Source organism: Lates calcarifer, linkage group LG21 (assembly GCF_001640805.2).
Source record: "Lates calcarifer isolate ASB-BC8 linkage group LG21, TLL_Latcal_v3, whole genome shotgun sequence".
NCBI classification, from domain to species: Eukaryota; Metazoa; Chordata; class Actinopteri; family Centropomidae; genus Lates; species Lates calcarifer.
Window position 1 is genome coordinate 5279986 of NC_066853.1, and position 26448 is coordinate 5306433.

The following is a 26448-nucleotide window of genomic DNA, read 5'->3' on the forward strand; positions in this document are numbered from 1 at the left end:
CACGCCTTGGGGAGTGTGATTTTCACTTCACAGTTTATCAAAGAATATACTCAGAGTGTTGCAGAGACAACAGATTGTCCCTGCCTGCAGATTCAGCTGTGCACTGTTTGTCATTCTGTTAAAAAAAAAAAAAGAAACGTTTAACATATTTGTTCACTGAAAGGGACTGGAGGATTGTTGCCAAATGCTTTTCAAAGAAGAACTGAAATCCTCAAAAAGCCAACCATTGAGTAGCTGGATGTCAATTTGATCAAACAATAAGCAGCCTCGCTCCCCGAGGTGTTTTCCTCCATCACTATGACCCAACACACCAAGATACAAACAGTATACTGTAGATTTAAGCCCCTATGTGCCAACTTGCCAGCATGAGGACACAAAGCTTTGTCAGTGAACAGAAAAAAAACTAAATGGTATAATTCACTGTGTTACCCAGTGACTCACAGCTGGTTCATCTATTACAGTGGCAGGCCATAACGTCCATGTCATTTTCCTATAATCTTAAGGATTTATGGTCTCCATTGTGCTGTGTAGGGGAATGAAAACTATGGAAAGAGATGAGGATCAGTCTTTCAGGCAACACTAAGCTCATTTCTTCAGTCATGTTCTCATCGCTTGTGTCACCAGAACAGGATGTGATGAATTAGTTTGTCCTTGCTTTGTGTGGATGCTCAGTTGAGTTTGTTTTGGAGCCTCATTAGTGAAGCAATTTGCATAATATGTTTTCGTGCATAATGTCTATGTGTACTCTTAGCAGCATGAAAACATAAATTTGATGAGATGTTTATTTTAAAGATGACTCAGAAGTTATATGTGTGTGTACATATACATATATATATATATATATATATATATGTTAAGTTAAATGTGAAATTTATACATTTAATTCTACAAAATGCTTCCTACTAATTTTCTGTCAAAACAAACCATCAAAGTAATCCTTTACTTTACTTCTTGCTCAACAGCACTGCCGATTTTTTAGAACCATGATTACCACATATACAGCAACAAGATGAATCTTCATGTCAGTGCCCCGGATACACCTAAAATTTCAATTTTGCTTAGAAGTATATTAATAATTCATGTCTGGCACCATGCAGTCAAGAGGCTAGGTGACTTCAAGTGTGTTATTTTGTGTAATAAATCAGTAGCACTCTTGTGTGATGTCAGAATTATTTCTTTCAGTCTGCTGTGGAGCAGCACTGGAATATCAACTGTAAACTCATTTACTTGCTAATCAAAAAAATGTTGCCCTCATTACTTAATACCTCATATATGAACATGCACAACTGTGATTCAGCAAACACACCCAGACATATTTAAACAACAGTGCAACAGTTATTTATGGGTCTGGGACGGGCTAAATTAAACTCTACCCATTCCTCTCCCCGCGGTCTCTGGCTAGATGTCTACATTTATTTAGAAAATTTGTGTTTGCAACCTACAGGTTTAGTAGCTGCTGTGAGGAGCCCTGATTATAGCAAGCTAGGAAACTGCTCATGGTATCAATTACTGTGACAACCTGACAAGCCAATGTAACCATTAATGTATTTTTAACAACCAAATTGTTAATCTGAATACATTGTATTTAGACTGATCAGTTAAATCATCTTCTGTCTAACTGTAACATTTGTTGTACGTGATCATATCATGTAAACCTCACTAAATCCATCATCATCAGAGGCTACTGCTGTCTATGTCAAGCAGACATTTCAGCACTTGATTTGGCCAGCTCTGTCTCTCTCCTTACTACTCCTCTGCCCTTGGAGCTCACACACATCTATCTGTCAGTCTGTCAAGCTGTCTGTCTGCCTTTAAGCAGAATATCCCAAACACATGAATAAATTTCCACGAAATGTAGCAGACAGATGGACCTTTCAAATAACTTTTTTTTTTCAGTAATGTTGATTTCTGCCAGTAAATTATTGGAATGTTACACTTAACTAAGAGAGATTCACACTTTATTTCTAAGGTGATTTTTGCAGGGTCAAGAAATCCATATGGACACTATAGAAATCCATATGGACACTATAGTAACATCTAATGGTAACCAGTTGGAACTGCAACATCAGCGATCTCATTTCCTCCTCCACAAGTCTCTGCCATGTATAAAGAAGTCTCAAAGTCAGTTCTGTTACTGTTCATCAAGTCTTTCAGTTCATTTTATTATGAGCTCCTGTTCTTGCTATTGAGGCCTCTTATGTTAATACTGTGCAGTGGGCTGACCGATAAGAGGGACACTATTATAAAATGCATTGCCGCAGCAGTAGAGTCAATACCTCTCTGACTGTGTCCACAAAAATTAGCATTTTTAGACTGAGTATATCTTAAGAAGTTAAACATGAAGATGTCAGTGACCATGTTCAGAAAACACTTATCTGAGGCAATGGCATATTATTATTATTATTATACTTATAATTTTTATGACATGTCTTTATCAGACAGTTCAAAAGAACAGAAAGACATAAAGGAGAAAAATTGCATGTTAATGATGCATGCTAAAAAATGCCTTAAAAAAGCATAAAAAGTTAACAGCCTATCACTTAATTTTCCTTCTCTGATTTCAAATAAGACTAAATTTAAGCCAACAGAATCAACATTAAATGTTCTGTTGTCTTTTGAGACTTATGACATACATACATGTCAGCACACTCATATTCATAGACTTCCACATAAGAGAGGTCATTACAGTTCACAAGATAAATAGACTGTGCAGTTTATTCAGAGAAACTGTGGGTGAAAAAGCATAACCCTATAATCTATGTACAGAAGTAGCTGCTTATGATTTGCTGACAGCAATATCATATTAGTGGTAATTATACTAATTTGGTTACCATTCATTTGTGTGTGTGCAGGTATTTTGTAAATGAGGAGAATCAATGCAACATCATTGTGAAAAAACATATAGTAATCATAGCTGTTAAATTTAGCAGTGAACAACCATTTGTCTTGCTGTTGTTTCTGGAGAGGCCAAGAAAAATTGTCTCTACCCCACGCTTGTTCTGTATATTTATTACCTCACATCTTGTATACAAAATGTATGTGAAAGAGTCTTTTCATGAATCAGTGCTAGAGGAGGAGGGGGAGTAGAAAATAACAACTACAGATTCCTCTCCATTCTTCTGCAGCTGCCAGATAGGCTGCTGAAGACGATGTTGGAGAATACTGCAATTACTTTACCAGTACTGATGCAAAGCCTGCAGATTCTCCTACATCTGCCACTGTTAGTTTCTCTCATTTCCCCTCTCCATATCTCTGTTTTTTCTTCCTCCCTTTTATTCTTTCTCTCCTGTACTTACAGACTCATAACAGCATTAAATTGTACAGTGCAGCAGGCTGTGCAGTATAGCTATTTATGGCAAATTAGTGACACGCGTGTAGATAGCCTGGCTTATTTACCATGTCATTCACAACTCACAGCTGTCTCAGTTGATGGGTCAGAAATAGGATAAACCTAACAGCCCTGAAACTACCACAAAAGTAGAAAATGAGCTTGAGAACAGTTCAGGTTTCCAGCTTTTCTTTAAACACATGGTGACATTTTGAATTTTCTCCAGTTGCTCATTGGGTGGCAGCATGGGCTAGTTATTCACAGGACTACTGTAGCTGTTGACCAGAGGAGCTCAGGTAAAGCTTCATGCTGTCAGCCATCTCTGTCATTAATGAATTAAGCAAACATTTATCACAAATGGCATGCTAGCATCAATAGCTGCAAATTTACAGCTTGATTACTTGTTACTACCTTTAGCAATGCTAGTAGGTCATTTTACAGAAAGACAGTTGTGTAGTAAAGTGCACAGGCTTACTTCCCTGAACTCATCACTTCTGTGGTATTAAATGAGAATTTAAATGAACCTCATGGTGATAAAACGAAAAGTGACATGTTCCACCCAGCCAAGTGAAGGTTGTTATGTGTTGAGGCATGTGGAACTGCTCTTAAATATACTTATACTCATTAGAGGATATAAATGCACAGTGGATGAAATAACAGAAACATATAGCAACAAATATCATGTTTAGTTTAAAGACAGTTTGTGAGGCCATACTTGGTGATGCTGCTGGCTTTCTCCAAAATCACACCTTCATTCATTCATTAACCACTTCCTATAAAAGACACACAGTAAATTGAGGTCTGTCAGACAGACAGTTATCAAACTAATCACCATCATTTTGTATCATCATTGACGCATGTATAGAGTCACACAACAGTAAATGTGCCTGTAAAAAGTGCAGGATTGTTAGAAGAAAGACATGCATGTGCATACATTTCACACTCTTATAAAATGGCCGACTGTAAATATAGTGCATTATATTGTAAATACAAAGTGATTTCACACACAGTCATTGTCTTATACTGTAAGGCATTACTCTTATTTTGTCCATGTTACCTAAATGCAAAGACAGCAGCTGCTCTGTGTATGCGGGCTAATGGATAACTTAGGTTTTATGAGTTCATGAGCTGTCCAGTCAGCAGTAATGTGGTGAGTGTGAATGGCAGAGTAGTCATTCAGTGTGTACCTTGAATTACTTTCAGTGACTGCTCATTACAACAACAGCACCTACAGATTTCCTATTCCTCAGAGCCACTGACTACTCATTGTAACAGAACCCTCTCACGGTTTAATTGGAGTTTTATCAAACACTCGCTCTTTCAGGAGTAGTGTACCCAACTTTGAAAAAACAGGCAGCGTACCTTTCTATCACACTTACAGTATGTCATTATGTGGTGATTTAGGAGAAGCAGGGGAGATGCTTCAGTTGGGTCCAATTGTTTAAAAAAAAAACAAAAAAAAAACAGTTTCTCTAAAGCTTTGATTGATTGCTACCAGTAACTCATTCACAGATCTACTGTAGTTATACACTGAGCTGTAGTCCCTCAATGGAGCTTTGTGGTTTGCTTCAGGTTAATTATATTAAACAAATGCACAATAATAGATCATGGAAGATGTTGTAAGTCACGTATCTCTACAGAAACTTTTATCCTTCTTTTTAGCAGTTTGTGAAGAGTACCAAAGCTGCATTTAACCAAGTTTTAATTTGCCGTGGATAATGAACCGAGTTGAATTAATATATCTCATTCACTTTGGTGTAAAAGTGAAATTTATCTAAATCTTACTACCTTCAAGGGTCAGTTCCAATAGCTGTAATAGTCCTCATGCAAGTGTGAAAATCCATTAACTGTCCTAGTGAGATAATCTGTCTTTAGTATGTCTATGCTTCTTAGTTGTCTCTAAACTCTATAAAATGGTTGCATGTGTTGTGTATATAAAACGCTTTGTGCTGTATATTAATATTAAGCAATTATTCACTCATGTTTTCCCTCAGGAGACAGGTTTGCAGCACAGTTGTTCAGTGTACAGAAACCTCTTTGAAGTTCAATAGAAACAATTAACCCCTTTTTGTAGCTTGAGAGGAGCAGACTAATGGAAGTCAATCAGAAGCCATGTTTTTGATGAGATATGGGGGTTTATCCTAAGTGGCCAGATAGGAGGAAAAAACATTGGATGGACTGCATAGTATAGTAAATTCACTTCTAAGGTAAAATAGCCCTGCAATGGAAATCCCAATCCATTTATGGCTTGATTTTAATCTCTGTTCAGCAAATACACCTGTAGGATCAAAATCAATCTTAAAAGTTAACTGACAGATTTGAGCTGTAGAAGCCTCAGTCAGCCTTTTTAAAGAGTCTTACTGCCCTGGTAAGAAGTCTTTTGTGACAGTGAATGATGTTGATTGTGATCACATAATAACTGTAGATCTGTCTCTGTCTGGTCTGTCAGACTGTCTGTCTCTTTCTCACTGTCACTTCTCCATCAATAGAAACATTGTTCAGGTTCTCCAGAATCCAAGAATTGAGCCGTTTCTGCCCGACAACAGCCTTTTTGCATGCTCCGTGCACAAGGCCCCAGAAAAAGTCACGCTCAGAGGGAGGTGTGGAAACACACACAAATGCATAAACACACAGTTTAATCACACACTGGCAGACAGGCGGCCCACATTGTTTGTCTGTAACCTTCAACCCTTTGTTCCCAAAGAGGCGGAGAAGGTCAGGCTTCATGATCTGTGACATAACAAGTCACTGCAGCCAACTGTAATCTTCCCCGTTTGTGCCATCTTTTAGGACTGGCCAGTCACTGATAAAGGTTAACTTGGTGGTGCAGAAAAGGATCAGATGGTACGTAGATTTACTCATTAGTGTGGAAATATATCTTCCAGTCTCACACAGGTCCTGTTAACATGAACAGGTAGAGTGAATGTGGACATAAATGTTGCAGGGTTGTTGATATTTTACAACGTGATGGCAGCAAAAACAGGAAAATACGAAGGTCAACATAGTCTGTATCATAATGAAAATGGCAACAAAACAATATGTGAAAGTGATTTTCCTGGTCACATTGTAGATCACATTGTTTTCCTGTAGTCCAACCTGAGATCGTGTGTGTTGATTTAATAATTAGAAATAGCTCATTAAATGTTTTTAATGGATTAATTGTGCTTTTTCTAGTGAATAAATCAGAGTTTGGAAGATGTGACTCCAGCGGTTAGAATCCCGTAGCTGCACACAGCACAGCACAAATACCTGCTCAACATGTACTACAAGTCATGAATATGATTATAAAATTAAAATTAAAATCTTAAGTCGATCAATCAGGAGCAGCACTCAGGCCAGTAAGAGGTTAAAAGGAGGGAGGTCATTGTGGTGTTTGGTCAGACACTGATAGGTCACTGCTCAGTGGTCTGCTCTCTGCGGCTCTCATCCGTGAAGAACGGGGCTGCGGGTCTCCGCCTCCGAGATGCACTGATTTGAGTTTGTTATTCCGCCGGGCAAACAAAGCAGCACACTCCACGGGATTTACTTTTACCTGTCAGCATGGATGAGTACCGTCTGTGAAGTTATCCTCCGGGTTTGGCGGCGTGTGAGCCAAGTGGACGGACAAGTTTGTAGAAGTTGGCGAGGGCGAATCGAAGGTAAAACGCAGCTCAGAGACGCCGATGAAACGTGTCAGACTTTTACCGGGGTTTCCTGAGGTTTACTGCTTTGTTGTAGTTTCTTTGTCGATAAAAGTGTTGCGCTGTCAGTCTGAAATGCACACACCGATACGAAGTCAGTGAAGTCGGTAAAAGCAGCAGTTTAATAAAACAGATGAAAACTCAGCGTGCGACAGAGATTCGCTATTTATATGTCGAGATTGATTAAATACATTGATTTAAGAGCGCTGGGTAAACAGTTAATTGATCACCCGGCAGCAAACAGACGCTATAATCCGGAGTATTTGCAGGCTGTAATTTCCTGCATCGTTGTGAGTCAAGGGCTTTGATGCACTTGCACTTGTTGTCCAGTTCCTGCTGCCTGTCTGAGACAGATGCTGCTGTGTCTGCATCACCAAACTTTACCAAGTGTTAAAATAAACAGAGCGATCATAAATCATTGTTCTAACATCAAAACTCGGTGTTCTTGTTCTGTGGAACAGAAACTCCCAGTGCCTTTTAACTTTAGGCTGTTTTAACATGTATCAGTCGCAGGTTTTTGTGGGTTAGATGCCTGATGTTTCACGTGTGTCTGCGTTTCATTTATCCTTTGAGACCATCTTGGTAAGACCACATCTTACTATACTTACTATAGCTGTGATGTCTCCTCTGTATGAAGAGAGACTTTAATTACAGACTGTTTATTCTAGTTCAGTTTAAATAAGTGGCCAGTATTCTCTACATGAAAAAGCTTTTTAAATGATGTTTCATATGTAGTATTGCTGCAGTATTGATCATGCTGAAAAGAACAAATGGGGATTCAGGGTATTACTGTGTGCATATAGGCCATAATTTGATACCTGTAGTCCACCAGTCAAATAATGTCCTACTTCTGTGTTTTAACCTCGGCACTTGTTGCCGCGTTCACTCAGCAGACCTGTATACAGTTAAAGCTTCTAACAAAAAGTTTCAAGTCTAAGAATCTGTTGTTGGTATCTGTTGTGAGCCTTAGGTCGATTTTTTTTATTTATTTTTTTTTTTCACATTACTGTAGCTAAAAGGTTTTCGGACTTGTTTCTCTGTAACACTCCACTGATCAGCAGAGTTCTTCCCATAAAGTTTGCATACTTAGAGGCACCTTGTTTACTGTCACATTCATGTAATCTCTGTATTTCTGGCAACTTAAAACTAATTTAAAACAACAACAACAACAACATGTCTATATGAACATTGCGTGGTAGTGACTGACACTAATGCTTGATTGGCTGGTTTTATAGTGTGACTGCTGTCCAGCTGTTTGAGACGACCCATCTACTGAGTCTGCAGTTTGTCCCCATGTGTCAGAGCAAGATCTTGTTCAGTTCAGTGTGTGTGTGTGTGTGTGCATGTGCATATACATACACACATAGTCTTTACAGGTTTCTGTGTGGTTTGTCTCTGACATTTTTCTTTCATACAGTAGGAACATGTGACATTTGAAGTCAAAAGAGAAACTGTTAAAATGAGCATATTAAGGGAACATGCTGACATTTTGAAAAATACACTTGATTACTATCTTAAGTAAACACAAATAAATAGAACAGTCTCAATTTCTGTTCAATCTCCTGCTCATAATTCTAGGATTTATTCACCCTAGTTTAATACAAAAATTGGAAACCTTTCAGCAGCCCACTTGTGCATGTAAATCACATTCAGAATTAAACTGTGAAAACACTGTGTTTTGGGAAACAGTTACAACAGGTGTTAGAGCTATTTTTTAACCATCACAGTGACTGCAGCATCCCAGTAAACCAAGCTACATCCAGAAAACTCTACTGCTGTTGTGGAGTTTATTACTGTGAAAAGGCCTGTAGCTCACTCAGAGTAAAACAACAACTTGCTCCCAATGAGAGCAGTTAGTACACTTAACAGTTTGTGACTGTTTCTGTAGCCAGAAACTCTCCCTCTCTGAATGAGACCACTTTAAATGCACCTCACAGTCTGATGTCTCCCAGTTTCCGACAGCCCCTCTTCTCTCAGCTGTTTGTGACTGTCAGGCCTGGGAAAATGCCTCTTAACCCCACAGGAAATGACAGTTGGTGAACAAACCAAGCTGTTGCTTGCAGTTGTTTCTACCTCAGTGTTCCTGTAAATAGTTTCATAGATTATGTTCAAAGATGAGATTCTTCAGGGTGATTTCAGAGGGGTTTTTTGGACACACACTGCAAAATTCCTTTGCTTGTGCCAGCTGCTTGTGCTTGTCATTGTTCTCCTGTTTATTTCAGTCTTTGTTCTGGTGATAGATTCTCATACAGTGCCATATTTAGTGTCATCAGGTCTGGAGAAAATGTAGGTTTTGTGGGCTGGACTTTTTTCCTGTTTTATACTCTGTGTGGTCTAAGCATGGGTTTCATGTGTATTGATATTTGCTAAGCAGTCTTAAATCGGTTTGTGCTCTTTTCTCATTGTAGTGTTGTTTCTGAAAAAGATCTGGTAAAAACTTATGCCAGTAGTTGCTGAAAGACTTTTAAAGGGCTTTCAGCCTTTAGTTGGAATACCTGACTAGAAGAAGTAAATACAAATCATCAAGTCATGGGAAGTTGATGTGAAGATGTTGTGAACACAGAGCTAAAAACTGGCTCAGTTTCACATCCTCTGACAGGAGGAGATCATTATATCTCCTGGAGCTCTAAAAACACCACCACCTGCTGATTTGCTGATTCTTCTTTGATTTTAGAAGTATGAAACTGGTGCATTACTTTCTCGTTATGGTGGAATTACAGCAGATTATACACCATCTTTGAAACCAAAAATGAACCTGCCAGTTCATTTATAATTTTAGATGAGGACAGTTTTGATCCAGATTTCATCACTATTTTAGCAGCAGAGTTTGAGCCACTTGTACAGGATTAGTGCAGTGTTAGTACAGCCAGATGGAAATCTACAGCGACATAAACACATCTCTTATATTAGCAATACCAAATGTGAGAGGCAGTATAGCATGACAGACTCAAATAGAATGTTTTGGCAGCGGTTCATTAACTAACGTCACTTAACAGCTCATAATTACTGTCATAAAATGACAGTCTAATAAATCAAATCAGTCCTAATTCAGACAAAGTTTGCTGCCATGTTGATTATAACACTGTTTAGAACCATAAGCTTCTTTTTGAATGAAAATCCAGAGCTTCCTGTTTGATTTTTCTCAGTTTGTGTGAAAGTGAATTGAGTTTTTTGTTGCAATTATCATTGCATTTATTAAGGCTTTTAAGGGCAGATACTGATCAGATTCTGCTAAAGCCACTGCTTTTCCCCTGTTTTATCCATGCTGAACTTTGTGAAGAATGTGGAGGTGATATAGGTAGAAAATGAAGCATTGATATACACCTCTATTTTTCAAATTTATTCAGAACGGATTCTGGATCAACTCTGTTCATTCACAGCATTTTTAGTGCATACAGTACCCTCAGTTTACATGCAATCATTTTGGATTCATTCTTGGATTCAGTTTCAACATCCTTTCATCATAGTTGTGAAAGAGATTCAGCTGAAATGTATCTTCATTGCAGTCTCACATGTACTAGATACTGTGTTGTACTTCACCAAAGAACTGTGCCTGCTTCCATAGGGTAACAAGGCTATTTTTAGAAGGCAGGGTGCCTAAATAAGAGATGAAAGCTTGGGTTTTGATCAGTACAAAAAGTCTCTATAGACATGGACGAAAGAGACAGAAGAGGGAGACGGTTTTCTGATGAGGGTGGGACATAGGATTGCCTGCCAGCTTTCATTGAAAAGGATGTACTTAGGGCACATCGTAATGGATAGTACTGTTTAAGTAGCTTAATGCCACAGTTTATACATAAAGTCAAGGAAACATTTGTGAGGAAGCCTAGTGGGACTGTCTGTTAGCCTGCCTTTTTTAAAAATAAGTAATAAATTACCAACATGATTCATGTCTGAAAATAACATTGCTACGATATTTATATTTACAATGAAGGCATTTTACCATAAATAACTTCTCTGGCTCATGAACAGCGCAGCAGCAGAGCTGGAAGAAAGAGAGTGGTCTGTTTTGAATCCAGTCATTTACAGGACAATGTGTTCCTTCATTCTTCTTTACAGCGAGTCGGTGTGCGCTCAGATGCCAGTCAGACTGGAGCTCCAGTAAGATTTATACAGTAGATTAGCACAGGAAAGGGGAAAGGTAAAACAGGGTTGTTACAAGAGCAGACTTTATAATCTCATCATAGCTTCACAGCGCACACAATATTTGTCCGTCAGTACACATGATGTGCTCCTCCACAAGCAAGTAATTGCTCAATGATAAGGTTTACATGGGGAGTGGAGGCTGTTTAGTATGTAGCCCACATCATAGCACACATCAGTTGCATCATGCCTGTGAGAAAAAGGCTATGCAGACACAGCATATAAATATTTTATGTGGCAATATTATTTCATCTTATGTGTCTCAGTTTTTTTGTTCATTCCTTTGAACAGCACTTTTATTGAAGGGGGTCTAACATTATATGCATCAAATTTCACTTAGTTTCTGAAATTGTCTTACATGTGTTTTTATTTTAACCTAATCACTGTAATTAATATAAGTCATTTCAATGGTAATTTGCTGTGAGCACATCCAAACAAACCTTTCAAAACTGCTTCTGTTGTATGGTGGTGTATTAGGCTTGAATATTGAGGTTGTGTTGAGGGACATGTGGTTGCCTTTGGCACTTCCTGTCTTTTGCTGGTTAGTCATAGACCCTGTGACTGATGCAGTGATACCAACAGTAAACCCCTGCCTCAGCCCACCAGCAGCTCTCTGTACACTATTTTCGCCAATTTTCTGCAAATATTTTCTTGTTGCATTTACCTGTTGAGGAGACAACAGAATAAATGAGTAAACATGCACTCTGCCTACCGTTTGAATAAATTTCAGATCTGTTTTGGCGTCATGCCTTTACTCAACAGCTATGGTAGCAGCAGCTCAAATTATATCCACTGTCACAGCTGTAGCATCACCAATCACATTTTAATCATTACACTTAAGTGAAGTGCTTGGGTGAATAATTCACCTTTTTATTGTGAAACGTCCTCAAGGTTTACTTGACTTGAAGGGGAACAGTATCCAGAGAATTGTTATCCTGTGTCTTCCCAGAAAATAATAAATGTTGTATTGCATTAATAAGCTGCTTAATTTGAGGTGTAGAATTACCCATATAGACATGACTTCTGTACTCTGATGATTGTTACAGCATTCTCCTCATTGTAGTAGTTCTTTTCATTTTTTATCCACCATGACAAAGAGATTTCCAAGTCCTCAGAAGCTGTATGTTTCGTGCCCTTGTAAAGAATTCATTTGACTAATCAGAGCACTTTATGCTGCATGTTTTTTCATGAGTGTTTGTTTAATCAGCATTAGCATGCCTCTGTAATCTGCCCAGTCTTTGACATTGTGCTGACAGGGACACAGTGCTAAGAATAGAGAGGCAGGGAACAATAGAGCTGAACTTTGATGGTCAGTAATGACGCGTGAAAGGTGAGCAATCACATGGATGCTCTGCGCTGTGTAGCCATCATGGTGATGGAAAACTGTGTCGCTCTGTCTCAGCTGTAACAGCAAAGCTGCTCCGTGGTAGGTCCATCTGTTGATTCCGCTAATGTACGCATGGCAAAGTGCACAAGGCACTGAGACACAAGATGGATGGACCATTAGGGTCCTTCCTGCTGTGCACTGTATTTTTTAAAATATTATTATACTAGGCAGGTGTATCAACACTCTCTCCAGCTAGAGTGCAGTGTTTAACAGTGTTTCCCTTTGCAGACATGGACATCTGTTAATGAAATCTGGAAATATCAAACCATACAAGTTCATGGCAGTGGCTAGACATAGTGAATTTCCCACAAGTGGGATAAATAAAGTCTATTTTAGACATAGCATTCTTCAGCTAGATTGTCAGTCATATGCTCAACCATGACATCACCTGTTCACCTTAGTTAAGCCCAGCGAGGCCGGAGTACAACCTGAGGCTACTAGAACGTGTGAATTTGTAACAAGAAACGTTGTCGTGCCATGATTTATGCATGATGTTTCCCCACATCCACACTCACCCTGCGGGTCAGTGTGTGTGTGTGTGTGTTGTTTTTGTGCATTTGCATAGATCCACACTCCACATGTTTCTCAGAACATAAATAATACCACAACAAAGCATGCACAGATGATCGTTTGTCTGTCAGCAGTTGCTTACTTCTTGTTTGCAGCTTCATCTGTCTCCCAGCTCAAACAACATGAAGGCATTTCATTACTGCATTTCATAACACCTATCATGATGAATATTAAACAAGTTCATGACTTATTATTATGAAAATGCATCATTTTGAAAACATAGTAGCAAGGTAGCAGTTTCATTTTTATCTAGTTTCAAGTTGATAAATACCTGGATTGTTGAAGCTAACAGTTGATCGAATTGTGAATATTTCAGATCCTTATCTTTTTAGAAACAAAAAACAGTGTTCAAAATATTAAGTGAGCCTTTTAACTGAATAGAAATCATGGCTGAAAATAGCATTAAGTCATAACCTGGTAGAATATTTGGTTTTACCCCCTAAAGTTTTTCATTGTCATGAAATGTTTGATTTCACCAAGAATGGAATTTGCACACTGAAATGCATGGTATTTCAGCCTTTTAGTATTGACCTTTAAACAGCCCAATTGCTTTAAGTTAAATATTTGCGAATGAATCCACGCCAACGAAATCCAAGGAGAACCTATAATATTTGGCTGGCTCAAACACTGATAGCAGTGTTTGAGTTTACAGCTTTAGCTGCAAAGCCTAAAAATGAACGGTTGAGAAAGGAATAACCTGCCCCTCACTGGTAGTCTGTTTCTGATTCAATCCATTTATATATCACACCTTTATTTTCTAAAGTTCTAGAAGAGGCTAAACAGTCTCAGTCATGCTTCTTTTAATACTACAGCGTTGATTACAATATGCTCCATATCCCCAGTGTTATTATGGTGGCTGCAGATTAAGGTCAGTGCTGCCTTTGACTCAACCAGTCAGGCTACTAATGAACAGACCGATCGGTTGGCTTCCTAAGAACAGGGTTCTAATGGTTTACTCTAGCTTTTAAACAGAAACCTTTTTGTGTACTATACATTTCAAACTTATACTTGCGTGCTGTCCCTGGCCAAGATATAGGGGCAGTAGCTGAACTCTCCATTTTTAGTCCTGACCTGTTGTTTATTTATGTTCCAACCAAAGGATACATTGCTTGTTAACATGACATTGCATTTTATTAATATTATGTTGACAGTATCTCGTGACCAGTGGTTGTTTAGATGTTGTGTTACATCATGTTATGGACAAAAAGTTAAAGGTTCCCAATTTATTTCTTCTGGAATAAATTGATGAAAGTTTTGTCTTATTCTATTTCAGTAGTCATAAAATCTATGTAATAAAATCTATTTTTCCAAGTCCAAGATTCAGGATGAGCGATATGGGTTTTATAATCACTTAAGCTGCTCAGCTGCTGCTTTAAAACCCTCAGCCAGAAACCTTGGGGTCATTTTTGTCTTGGCCTTCATTACTTACTTCTTCTATAGTGCAGTCAGTGCAGTTGTCAAATCCCACTCCTATTAAGTCTCTGGATCATCTCTTATCATCAGGCCTCTTCTCACTCTTCCCATTTAAGAAAAGGCTTTTTCATGCTCACACTTCCTCTAGGCGAGATTATTGCATGGTTGTGTACCTCTCTGACTCAGAGCAGCAACAAAGCTTAGGTGTACAGTAGAGACCACATTCAATCAGGTTCCACATTTCCAATTTGCCCAAACCACGCCAACTTCTACAGAAAACCAATTGCCTTTTCTGTAAGAGCTCTTTGACTCTGGAATAACCTTTAGTCTAGATTATAAAAATACTGTTATGCTATATATAATAAATATACTGTTACACAGTATACTGTACCCAAAATAAGTGTTTTATAACTTTGTATTGACTAGCTTTAAGTGATTAATTTAACAGAGAAATATATTTCAGTGATCAGTAGTAGTGATAAATGGTACTATTACGTTACATAATGCTTCTGTATGAACAGAACGTGCTCTCTCCTCTGTCTCAGTACGCACATAACAGTCACCCCTGCTATTTGTTTCTCACCTCATAGATGCCCAGCTGAGAAAGCCATATGTGCAGAACAATTATTCTAGTGATGCTAATGGCGCAGGCTATGAGAAGAACACAGATGGTTGTGTTTAATGTTGACTTTGTATCTGCTGTATTTTGATCTGGATCTCCCACAAGGCTAACACTCCCACTCTAACTACGTGCTTTAAAATGGTTTCTACCCTACTCCACTTTCTATTTCTCCTCAGTTTGCTTAACAGTTGCATCTTCAAAACTGACAGGTGTGGTTTTGGCCTGTATTCAGTCAAACGTCGAGGATTTATCACATTGGGACCTCAGTCAAGGTCAGACATTTGGTGAGAGGGTTGTTTTGTTTCTCCCGTGTTGTAAAGGTGTCTTCACCCTGGTGTACACTTAGGTGCCCTTTAGCCATTGCTCATGTATCAATTGTTTACAGTGGTAGTGATCCATAGATATTGTGTGTTACCTCTGATTTGTTTGTGGACACTGACAGAACATTTAAAAGTCTGTGATACACTGATGCTGTTTTTTGAGAATAGGGATTGATAAACTTGGGCTGGTGCATGGTGGTGGATAGGCAGTGTACATTTAGTAGATCAGAATGTGACCTTGTGTGAGTGCGTGTGCTGCTCATGAGAAGTGCTGCCTGTTTCCTGTGATTACTTATCATGGTATCTGACTGTGTCTGTGCGTGTTCCTGTATACTTTGCCTCTTTTTTTGATTATCTGTCTGTGTTTGTGTGTGAGTGTGTGTGTAGCTGCTGCTTATAACTTAGGCATCATCACCCTCAGCCTTGCCTGTACCTTGCAGTCCTATCACCTCCCTCTAACCTGTAGGCATTAACCAAGTGGAGACAGCAACACACTGGGGCACAAGAAGGACCTCAACCTCCAGCATGGGGACAACACGGGCCACCAGCATCTTCCTCTGCCACAGCAACGTCAAAACGAGCACAAAGTGACAACAAACAACCTCCCAGCCTTTAACACAACATCAGCATCAATATTCCAGGGCTGACAGTTGGTGCCTTCCTCTTTAGCATTAGCAACAGCAGCTAAGGTAACAGCTTTGGCAGCTCGGACTGTCGCATAGCCAACGTGTAAGTGAGTGTGTGTGTAATTTGGCCTGCCAGTCCCCGGGGAGGACCAGCAAAGGAGTTGTGTTACACTCCCTGACAGGCCTTATACATGTTTCATCTGCTGCTCTCAGAACAGAAGCCCCCTGTTATCTAATCCAGCCCTCTCCTCCCCAGCCTGAGAGACTGAGTTTACTGCCACAAGACTGCTCTTCACAGTCTGTCAGCCAGCCACTGAACTGATACATATCAACCAACAGCTGAGGAGCAGCAGAAAGACTTTGTCAGGGCCTAGATATCTGCTATCAGGACTTCTCAGCCAGTCCTTCAATCTGTTGGCTGGCACGTCGACAGGGCTTTAAAATAAACAAGAGGAATTGAGGGGGCTGTGTGAGGTCCACCAAACACTGTCAAGGATCTAAATTGTGCCTCATCTGTTCAGCAGCAAACCTCAACTTTTCTGTAGCTAATAGCCCTTCAAGCTGCAGAATTGCAAAATCTGCAATTCTTGTAAGCAAGGATTTCAAAAAATAAGTTTTTTAGAGTTTGTATTTGCATTTCAGTGAGCTAGTCAGGACCATGAGTGACACTCTTAGACCTCCTTCACTCCAGGTGAGTGTCCCAAACGACGCTCCAGCGTATTCAGACGGAGGAAGCAATGCTGTGTCAGATGGTTCCATGCGATCCAGCTCCTCAACCCCAACTCTCCGCCGCAAGCGCTTCAAGATGCGCCGAATGAGGAACGTCCCCAGCGAGAGGGAACTTGAAAGAGGGCGTCTGAATGACAGTCACCTCACGGCCCGATCCCACTCCAGCTCCAAGGAGTACCTCCAGCTGCCTTCCATTGAGATCACGCCTTCCAGCGATGAAGATGCCCCCTCTTCCTGGTCTAGATGCTCCACACCCAGCGCCTCCCCTCGCCGCAAGCGTTTCCTGTTGAGGAAGTGGCTGAAAGTCCGAGAGAAGAAGGAGCAAGGCAGTGAGAGCAGGTTGGTATGGGCCCTCCCTACTCATCTCTCCCCATTCCCCTCTTCTCCCCACATCTTCCCTAATACCTCCATGCTGCTTCAAGGCTCCTGCTGTCCTGCACTAATGTGGTGTATCACTAACTGAAAAAGAGTTAAGTTTTGTCATGTCAACTCAGGCACTTCGTAGGATTGATCATTTAGACTTCTGTTTAGCTCGAGGTTCCTTTTCACTTTTCAGAGTTGGATACTTGTTCAACAGCAAGCAGCATAGTGACCACACACAGTACAACAGGTAGTTACATCGATGGTTTTTGAGGTGCTTTTCTACGCAACTTTGTTCCCAATCAAAAGCACTAAATAGCCCTTTCTAAAGCTGTTGCAAGCATCTGCCTGTAGCAATTTAGCACTGATGGCAGTAGAATTAGGCATGTGGATGTGATGCATTTTCCTGTGTAGTTTTCTGGTTAATGGTGTGTTGCAGTTTTTCTAGTAATTTTTGATTGATTTCAACATTAATTAACAAGCATGGACTCAGCATAGTGCTGACTTCTGCCCAGGGCATCCAAAGTTCATAGGTTGCTTCCTCAAAGGAGCGCAAATAGACACAATAGATATTGTGTACTTAAAAAACAAAGGGCTCAGGAGACACTAAAGGGCCATTTAAAGATTGGCCTGACAGCAGTAGTAGAGGAAAGGTCATGGGGTTTACAAAATCAATAAGTTTCTTGCTTTGGATGCCTGGCTGTGAGATCCACTGACACCCGAGGTACAGTATAGGATGATGGCACCTGGGAGAAAGGTCATAGGGTCAATAAAGTTAATCGGCATCGACAAAGTTAACAATTTTAGTAAAGTGACCTTTGCTTATATTTCAGGTAAGGCCGACAGAGCTTAAGAAACCTTACAATATCTCTCAAATTAACTCGACTGAGTTCATTCATGGTGCTATGAATGAACGTACTTGTAGGACTCTTTTTAGTAGAAGCGAAGTTAGCCAAAGTAGAGGGAGCAGAGTAAATTTACTTTTGCGCATGTGTATGTTTGTGTCTGGGAATGAAGTATGAAGTTGTTGGTTTAGTTGAGAGTTTGGAGCAGTTCTGTTACCATAAAGTAATGTGTCCACCATCGCTGAGTTGCAGTCATGGTAAAATTAAGTCAACCATTCACAGAATTCATACAGTACACTCATTTCAGCATTAAACCTGTTTGCCTCAATCTACTCTAATTAGTCATGGAAGATTTGATTGGACGTGGCCCACTTTTATCATTTTTGGGATCTAATGTAATCTTTTCACAATCTATGACAAGGGCACATCTATCAGAAGAAAAAATAATGTCTAGTAGTTATTTCTCCTGTGTTTTGTCATCTGTCCTGACAGGCTAGTTGTCACTGGTAACAGATGGCAGACAGGGACAGGTTCATTACTCACTCCATCAGTGTGTTATCTTTCTCTGAGTTTAAGACACCATCTCTCCAGAGGCATGTGTGCATAACCCCAACAGCATCCCTGAGTGTGAAATACTGTCATTATCCAGCACACCATGAGTAAAGCTCAACTCCTAACCTCAGGGTGTAATGTGGACTGTTGTAATAAGCGTTCTCAGCTTAATACCATACTGTGGCGTTAAGACGACATGGCTCCTCCTCAGCCTGCTCCTTGTTATTAGCTGCATGTGGTATATAAAACATTCTACTGGCTTAAAGCTGTGTGGGAGTGACATAAATAATCCAAATCTTAATGTTTATCTTCACTTAAATATTAATGAAGCAGAACAAGCAGTTTTTGTCGTGTAAAGTTGCGAGGACACAGTGTGCTGTACACCATGTCCTCACAGATAGCCTCTTACGAGTCAGAACGGCCTACATTCGCTAATTATTGCTGCCTTGTGGGCAGTTTTTTGTTTCTACTTATTATTTTTGACAACCTGGTATTTGATGGAAGGCTGTTCCACAATGTTAACACTGTAAAAAAAAAAAAAATGCTGTTTCTTGCTTCTTAATTTTAGACACTTGAGATGAATACTCATGGGCTGTGGTGTTACAGCTGTGTGTAGATGATTTACTGCGTGCTTGTATGTGTATAATCAGTATACAGATGCAACCCCACTGATAATGATATAAATATGATGCAGCTCTGAGCTGTGGCTGCAGTAGTCCCACACTCTCCATACCTAAGGTGTGTGAGTTTGCTGTGGTTTATGTAAGAATTACTAGAAAATGTACTTTGCATAGGAGGAGTTCAAGTGAAAAACATTAAACAATAGCCATGGTTTTTTGTAATGCTGTCAGATTGTGGCTATAGGGATGGTAGTATTGATCTTTGAGTCTCACAGACCAACACTGAAATATTTCAACATCTATTGGACTGATTACCATGAAATTTGTTAGTAAATAATCAACAAATGATGCATGCTTACTCATTAAACTAAAATGGTGAACATAAGCATCATGCCTGCTAAACATCAACATGTAAACATTGTCATTGTGAACATTTTAGCATGCCAATGTTAGTTTAGCTCAGTGCAGCCACACAGAGCAGCTAGCATGGCTGTAGGCCGTTAATCTTGTTACCTGACAAAGCTATATTTGATATGCTAATGTCTGAATGTAAAATCTTAATCTGTAAAGTGAATATAGACGTGAGATGAATGTAGTGGAAGAAATATACATTACTTCCCACCAAAATGCAGAGGAGGAAAAGTGGTCTCATACAGAAATACCCAAGCAGTACTTAGAAATAAAACCTGTGTAGTTTGTCTCCCCACTGCCTGTGGAGAATTAACTGTTGAACCATATTTAAAGTTAACTCTGAGCAGGACACATTTGTTACTGCAGATAGATATGATGGTTAGGGTCAAACAAGGGCAGAAAATGGAAAACCATGTTAAAGTCTTAACTATTGATTGGAGTCTTAAATGTTACTGTCTCTTGATAATGTAATCACACATTGTTTCTAGCTGCAGTAATTTGTAAATTCAGCCATCTAAGCAAGAAAAATTGGACTTTTACCTCCACCAGAAGTGACACTCAAGGCTGCCCAGCACTTTGACCCCCTGAATTAGCTTTGTTTATGACAATTTCACAATTATTTATTTGAGAAATGCAAAACCATTTAACATTGCATTATACATTTCTAGATTTTTAATGTGCTGAAGAATAGTTTAAGTTGCCAGCAAAGTTTTAGGAATTAAATTACAAATAATTTCATCACAAAATCACACCATAACGCCAATTTAAAGGATCATTACTTGCCCTGAATTTCTTTTTGACTGTGAACTTGCATGCACAATGTATATAATGAGTTCCTAGTTAGTGCTTTGCACTTAAAAAAATACATACACTGGCTTTGTGGTTTGTGGTGTACTTGCTCAGTTAATATACAAACATAGCAGGGCATTTATAATTAACCAGATACTTTGTTTGGGGTCTGGTGTCACATGAACAGCATTAACATGGCTCTCTCATCATAGAAGCGGTTAAAAATCCTGTAAGTACATTTTATTGAGATATAATTGAGAGGTTTGAGGCTTAGTGCAGTGCATTACTAGTGCTGTAGAAAGCAGCATCAGTTGCTTTACATCTGGCTGGTTCTGAGATTGTATAAAATACTTCATGTTATGTAGTTTCCCAATGCAGCTTCAGCTTTCCGTCACTGACAGGAACATGATGCTGTTTTCCACTTGACTGGTTTAAATCCATGAAGCTTTTGTGGTGGGGGATAAAATCATGAGAATGTTTCACTGTATTTGATTTTAATCTGCTCTGACCTCAAAGCGGAGCCTCGGTAAGACATTCTTAGCCCAGCTCGAGTTCATATTTATCACTGCTCTTTGTTACTTTGTTATATTTGTGACTGTAGAATCTTAGTCCTGTTATTCTGTCTTACTTTTTTGGTGCATAGTGTGTGTGTACTTCAGGTGTGTGTGGGCCCATGTGTGTGTAAAATTGTGCACCTGGGAACAGTGGAGGTTTGCAGACACAGTGGAATCTGCTGTTCTGCAGCCTGATATGAACAGGGCTATTTTGAGGAAGAGCAGTCTCTTTCACCAGGCTTCACTGCTTCCACCCCGTCCAAGCATTTAAATATTTCAGACACACAACCTCTCACAAAGTGGCGCAGGAAAACATTAAATCGGACGCGTGACTGTCATATCCATGAAGAAATGTTAATTAGTCAACCTGTTCTTAAAATGGTCTCATCAGAGCAGCAATAACGTGACAAAAATGTACTTCAGTAACTTGTTTGTTCACAATTTTCCATCAATTTAACTAACATGATATTCATAAGATAAATGAAAGACGCATCTGTGTGATGCTGACACTTGACCTTAAAAGTTATCATCACAAGGTTGTTTTGTTTTTTCTGGTTAAAGTAACTCAACATTGTTATTAGTTCTGATTGCATTTCAGGCTACAGGAAATTACAGCTTACAATTTGAGGTAAAATTATGTTTAAAAACGACTTGCTTGAAATACATACTCGATGTAAAATAAGTGGACTGGACTCTGCTGTGTTCTCCCTGAGGTTGTTGTGCACTCTGTATTGGAGAAGAAAAAAACAAAAAATGCATGATTTAATACATTTTGTGTAGTTTTATTATATTCTGTAGATTGTTGTCAGGCAACTCCCTGCTATCATGTTCAAAGCACATATTCCATCAATTGTGTATGAGTACTGAATAATTGAGTGAGGGCCCATGCCACATCAACTTTGTGTTCTTGTGATTTCAAACGAACATGCTCTAAAGGGCAGTGGATACAAGTGTAAACACCTGCATAAACCCGAACAAACACAACTGCTTTTACAGCACATATGTCTCCCCTTTGATAGAACAGCTTGCAGACACACTGCACCTGCAGCAGAGGATGAATGAGCCAAGGTGTGAGGGAGTAGAAATGAAGTCACCCTATGTAGGCTGTAAGATACCACCAATTTTCTCATGGAATCCTTCAAAATTACTTTAATCTGGTGGTCACCAACAGCACTGATAATATCCAATGTTGATTGTGTTAAGAGCAGCATTATAATGCACAGTTATCTCAGCTCTGTACAATGTCAGCATATCAGTTTCATATCTATCCATTACATCTGGTGAAATGTACAAGTTGTACTGTTTTTTTTTTCTTCCATCAGTATATATACTATTGTGTAATTTTATATAATCCAGTATACATATTTCAGAGGTAACTATTGAACTGTAAAAATGCATCTAGAGTATACCAAAATAATCTTAACCTCCCCGAATTTGCATTTTTCATACACTCCAGTACCCGCTCAGGCCTTGTGCAGCCAAAAGCTGCTTTAGGAAAGAGATCAGGGCGCCCTGTGGAGTGTGAATTAATGAAGACCTTTCCCAACAGACCGGCTTTATTCTTAAATGTCAAAGTATGGACGGGAAGTAGAATCTTAAAATAGGGAAATCATCCATTGTGAAAGCAAAAAAAGAAAGGGGGAGAGAGAGAGGAAGAAAACAGCTGTGCCTCTCTGACGTAATTCAGTACGTGCAACTTCAACACTGCAATTAATTGAGAACATAACTAGAAAACAAATATCTAAACTTGAGCCACTGCATTATTTTTGATAGTTGGACGGTCAGAAATGTCTTCAGCAGATTTCTGGGTGTTAAACCAATCATGCATTTTTATGCCTCAAAGATTCTCTCTGTATATATTCATTTTGATATCTGTAACCCCCTTTAATTGGTATCAGAAGCCTTATCTTTTGCATAGCCCATGTCATATAGCCCCCTCTAGTGTTACCAGTTGATTTATGCATGTAAAGGACTACCACTACCACTATCCAAACTGATGAAGGTGCTGTATGTATATGTAGTATTATTATACATTTGCTGCACTTACTCAATGCTAAATTCATAGGAGCTTGGACAGCTGATGTTTGGCAGCAACAGATTTATGACAGAAACTGGTGTTTTGTCCTGCAGTGCCCCAGATACTATAGTGCAAAACAGCTGAAAATAAATTAAATGTCAAAGATGAAGTGTAGAGTTTATATAATAAGGTTTATTTAATTTATACTTTATTTTCTTCATGTTTTGGAAATTTGGAAAATTTAAACTTAGGAAAATGAGTAGTTTATGCAAAAGTCCACAATCATGCTTTTCTTACATAACACAAAAAAATTTACATACAGTATACCATCACATTCATATTGCACTTTAGTAGAACCACACAATAATGACTCTCTCCTATGCCCCATGCAGCAGTCAGCAGAGCAGTCAGCAAAGTAGCCAGCAGAGCAGCCATGAAGATGACAGCACTCGCTTCCTGACTCCATTAATCCGAGAGGAGAGGTGAGCGATGTGTGCATGGACCTCATTCTTTGAGGGGATTTACCAAATGTTTTGCTTGCAACCCATTCCAAACAAAAGTTTAACTTAATGAAACATGTTACTTAAATGAATCCAGGAAAGATATATGTGTGTTTTATTTATATTCAGTATCTATTGTTCCAGGTCGCATGTACATTCATGCTACTGGGAAGAATAATCAACCTAAAATGTCAATGTATTCCATAGTTGTGTCACATCTGTTCCTATCTTGCATGTATTGTCCACTAGAGGGCACTTCCACTCCATAATGCTGCCCATGGTGGTCTTGGTCAGACAATAGCATTGCTGTACTGCATGACCCATTTTATTGTGGGTTTTAATTAAGACTCTTTTTTTCTTCTCCTCTTCCTCTGTTAAAATACAAATTCAATCCTTCAGTCAGCTAACGATATTTGCCATGGGAAGGACACGTTCTGTGATAGATTTAACGCTTGGGCATATTCAAACCTGTGCTTTTTCCAGGTATCTGCCTATTTAATAGTCATCTAAAAGTGGCCACATGTAACTACCCCTGCAATGATTAGTGTCTATGCTTCTCCATAGCTCAGTTTGAGTTGAGAGACAGGCAGTATCATTAGTTCTTTATCACCTGGGATATGCTGCAGTTGTCAGAGGAGCACCAGTGACAGACCTGGACATTAAATCAGTTACTGAACCTCATGTGTAGGTGTGTGTGCGTGTGTGTGTGTGCGCGCGCGCGTCTGGTTTCATACTTTATACCTGAAGTAAAGTAGTGCAGCCAGGAGGAAAATCAGTGAGCAATTTCTTGCCTTCCAGGAGATTATAGGAGAAGGATGTAACAGGAAAGTAGAAGTACCTGCATTACTGAGCCTTTTACGTCTTACTGTCTTTTTGGCCTGGAATACTATTATTAAACACAGTATGAATAGCAAATCACTGAAAATACTGCACTGACGCAGGTGTGTGTCTTCTTGTCTTTACTGTAGCCTAATTGTCAGAGTTCTGCAGAGGAAGGAACAAAAAGTAGAAAGAAAGAAAGGACACAGTCTCCATCGTTGTCTATGTTTATTGTCAGTTATTTGTGTTTGATTTCCAGTGAGATGGTACTTACTAATGTCAGATTTTACCACCAGAACATAAATGCAATGGAATGATTGGAAAAAAAAATCTAGGTGTTAGATTCAGTCATCAAAGATTTAAACAGATTATTGAACAAAATCTCTGCCAAATTAAAGACATTTCAGCTGTTGGCAAAGGTATTCAAACTGATAATTTATAGGTCTGCAGAAGTACTAGGGGCAGTTAAGGTTTTATCACATAACCAAAGTCAAGGTTTCTTGTTTTACTGCAAAATCAGCTTTTTTCAGCATCTGCAAACCATTATGTTCTGTATCTAAAAATAGAATCCACTCCAGTGATTATTCCTGCACAGAGTTGTTCCCTGCACAGAGAAGAAGCTGTTGTTGAAGTTAATAGTAAATCAAATTTATCGAAAAATATGATGCTGGAAGGTTCTGATGATAGAAAATTCTGAAACAGAAAATGTGCTGGGATACTCTTTCTCTAGCCTTGTACTTGCTGTCTTTGCCTTCAGCTCAGGGTGTCGTTCGCTACACCTCTACTCATTGTCTCTGTCCTGCACTCTTCTCTGTGTTCCTTTCTCTGGCTCTCCCTCCCGCGCACTCTTCTCGCTCAGTGTCTCCACTCATTCGAATTAGGAACAGTACCTGTCAAACCTATGGGATTTCTCGCTGCTCCTTTCTTTGCTGTGCTGGTGATAGCTAGTGAGGGGCATCTGCAGCAGCTGCAGGGAGAGCAGCGTTCTGTAGCCGGCTTTAGAGGGCACGGAATGTCATGTCTCCTCTGCAGGTAAAAACAGCTGCATTTCTGCCTGGAGGATGCACTGCTGCATCTCCCAAAACTCCACCTGTCTCTTCGCCGTCTCCATGTCCGTCAGTCTTGTCATGCTCTCACTGCATCTGTCTGTTTGCCTTGTGAGCTACAGTTTGCTCAGTGTGCTGTGTGCAGCTGCATTTTCAGGGGAAGTGACAGCAGGCTGTCGGTAATATGTGCCACTAGCTGTGTTTTTTCTCTTTTTAACTGCCTCTGCCAGATTATCTGGGCATCCGCGGTGGTTCAGGGAGAGAATTTGGATGATGAAATACGGACAAGTTTGCTAATTTGCTGCCATTTTATTTTATTTGCATCCTCCGCTATAACTGCAGATGGTGTTATGTAATATCACAATGTGACTTTGCTAAGTCAGTGTAATATGACTCATCGGTGAAGATGACGCAGCACATGATTGTGAGTTGTGAATCAGGGTTACACACTGACAGACATGCCATCACTGGGTCAATTTATAGCATAGAGTATATAATTATATAAGGATAGTGAAATTGCCTGTTAAAGGCATGTGACACCTTCCTGTAACCCTCCATTCACTAAGTATATTAGCAAGCATAACGTTACTGTATAAAACACTACAGTGTATTTCTAAGCAGATATAAGGACATTTTCAATTGTTTACTAATGTATGTAATGTGTAATTCTAAATCGTATTAAGTATCTGTAACTAGATCATGAACAGTTTTAATTAATTAATCAATAAACACAGTATATCATAACTTTATTCATAGACAATGATATATAATTCGACACGTACAAATTATTCACAGGTGAATTTGAAATTGTTTGTATTGAATATATAATTGAAGCTATGTTATATAATGTTATCAAGCATACTTTAACTATTTAAATGCCTGTAATAGGTGATTCATAGGAGGAGTTATAAATGAGGAGTTGAAGTTCTTATAATCCATTTGTTACTAATTTATATACTACTTATAAGTGGCAAATTGGGATTTTAAAGTTTTATCGATTGAATTTAAACAAAACATAAATCAATGGAAATGGGTGCTGAATGACTGAATGAATGAAATTCTCTGTCCTCTCTCTCTGTGTGCAGGTCTGACAGTGCAGCGGACAAAATCAGGTAAG

The 26448-nt window shown here is 39.2% G+C and overlaps 1 protein-coding gene across 11 annotated transcripts in view; it reads left to right on the plus strand.

Moving 5' to 3' along the window:
- gramd1bb (GRAM domain containing 1Bb) overlaps window positions 1–26448 on the plus strand; it is a 153710-nt gene that overhangs the window by 71615 nt on the left and 55647 nt on the right. For 3 of the 11 annotated variants that reach the window (XM_051065538.1, XM_051065536.1, XM_051065537.1), the window contains exons 2-4: window positions 15930–17157; window positions 23359–23448; window positions 26417–26443. In XM_051065538.1, the coding sequence (XP_050921495.1) occupies window positions 16748–17157; window positions 23359–23448; window positions 26417–26443 (527 nt within the window). In that variant the 5' untranslated portion in view covers window positions 15930–16747. Of the gene's footprint in view, window positions 1–6677; window positions 6967–15929; window positions 17158–23358; window positions 23449–26416; window positions 26444–26448 lie in introns of those variants that run through there. The other 8 variants (XM_051065539.1, XM_051065540.1, XM_051065535.1 and 5 more) reach the window with 7 other exon arrangements.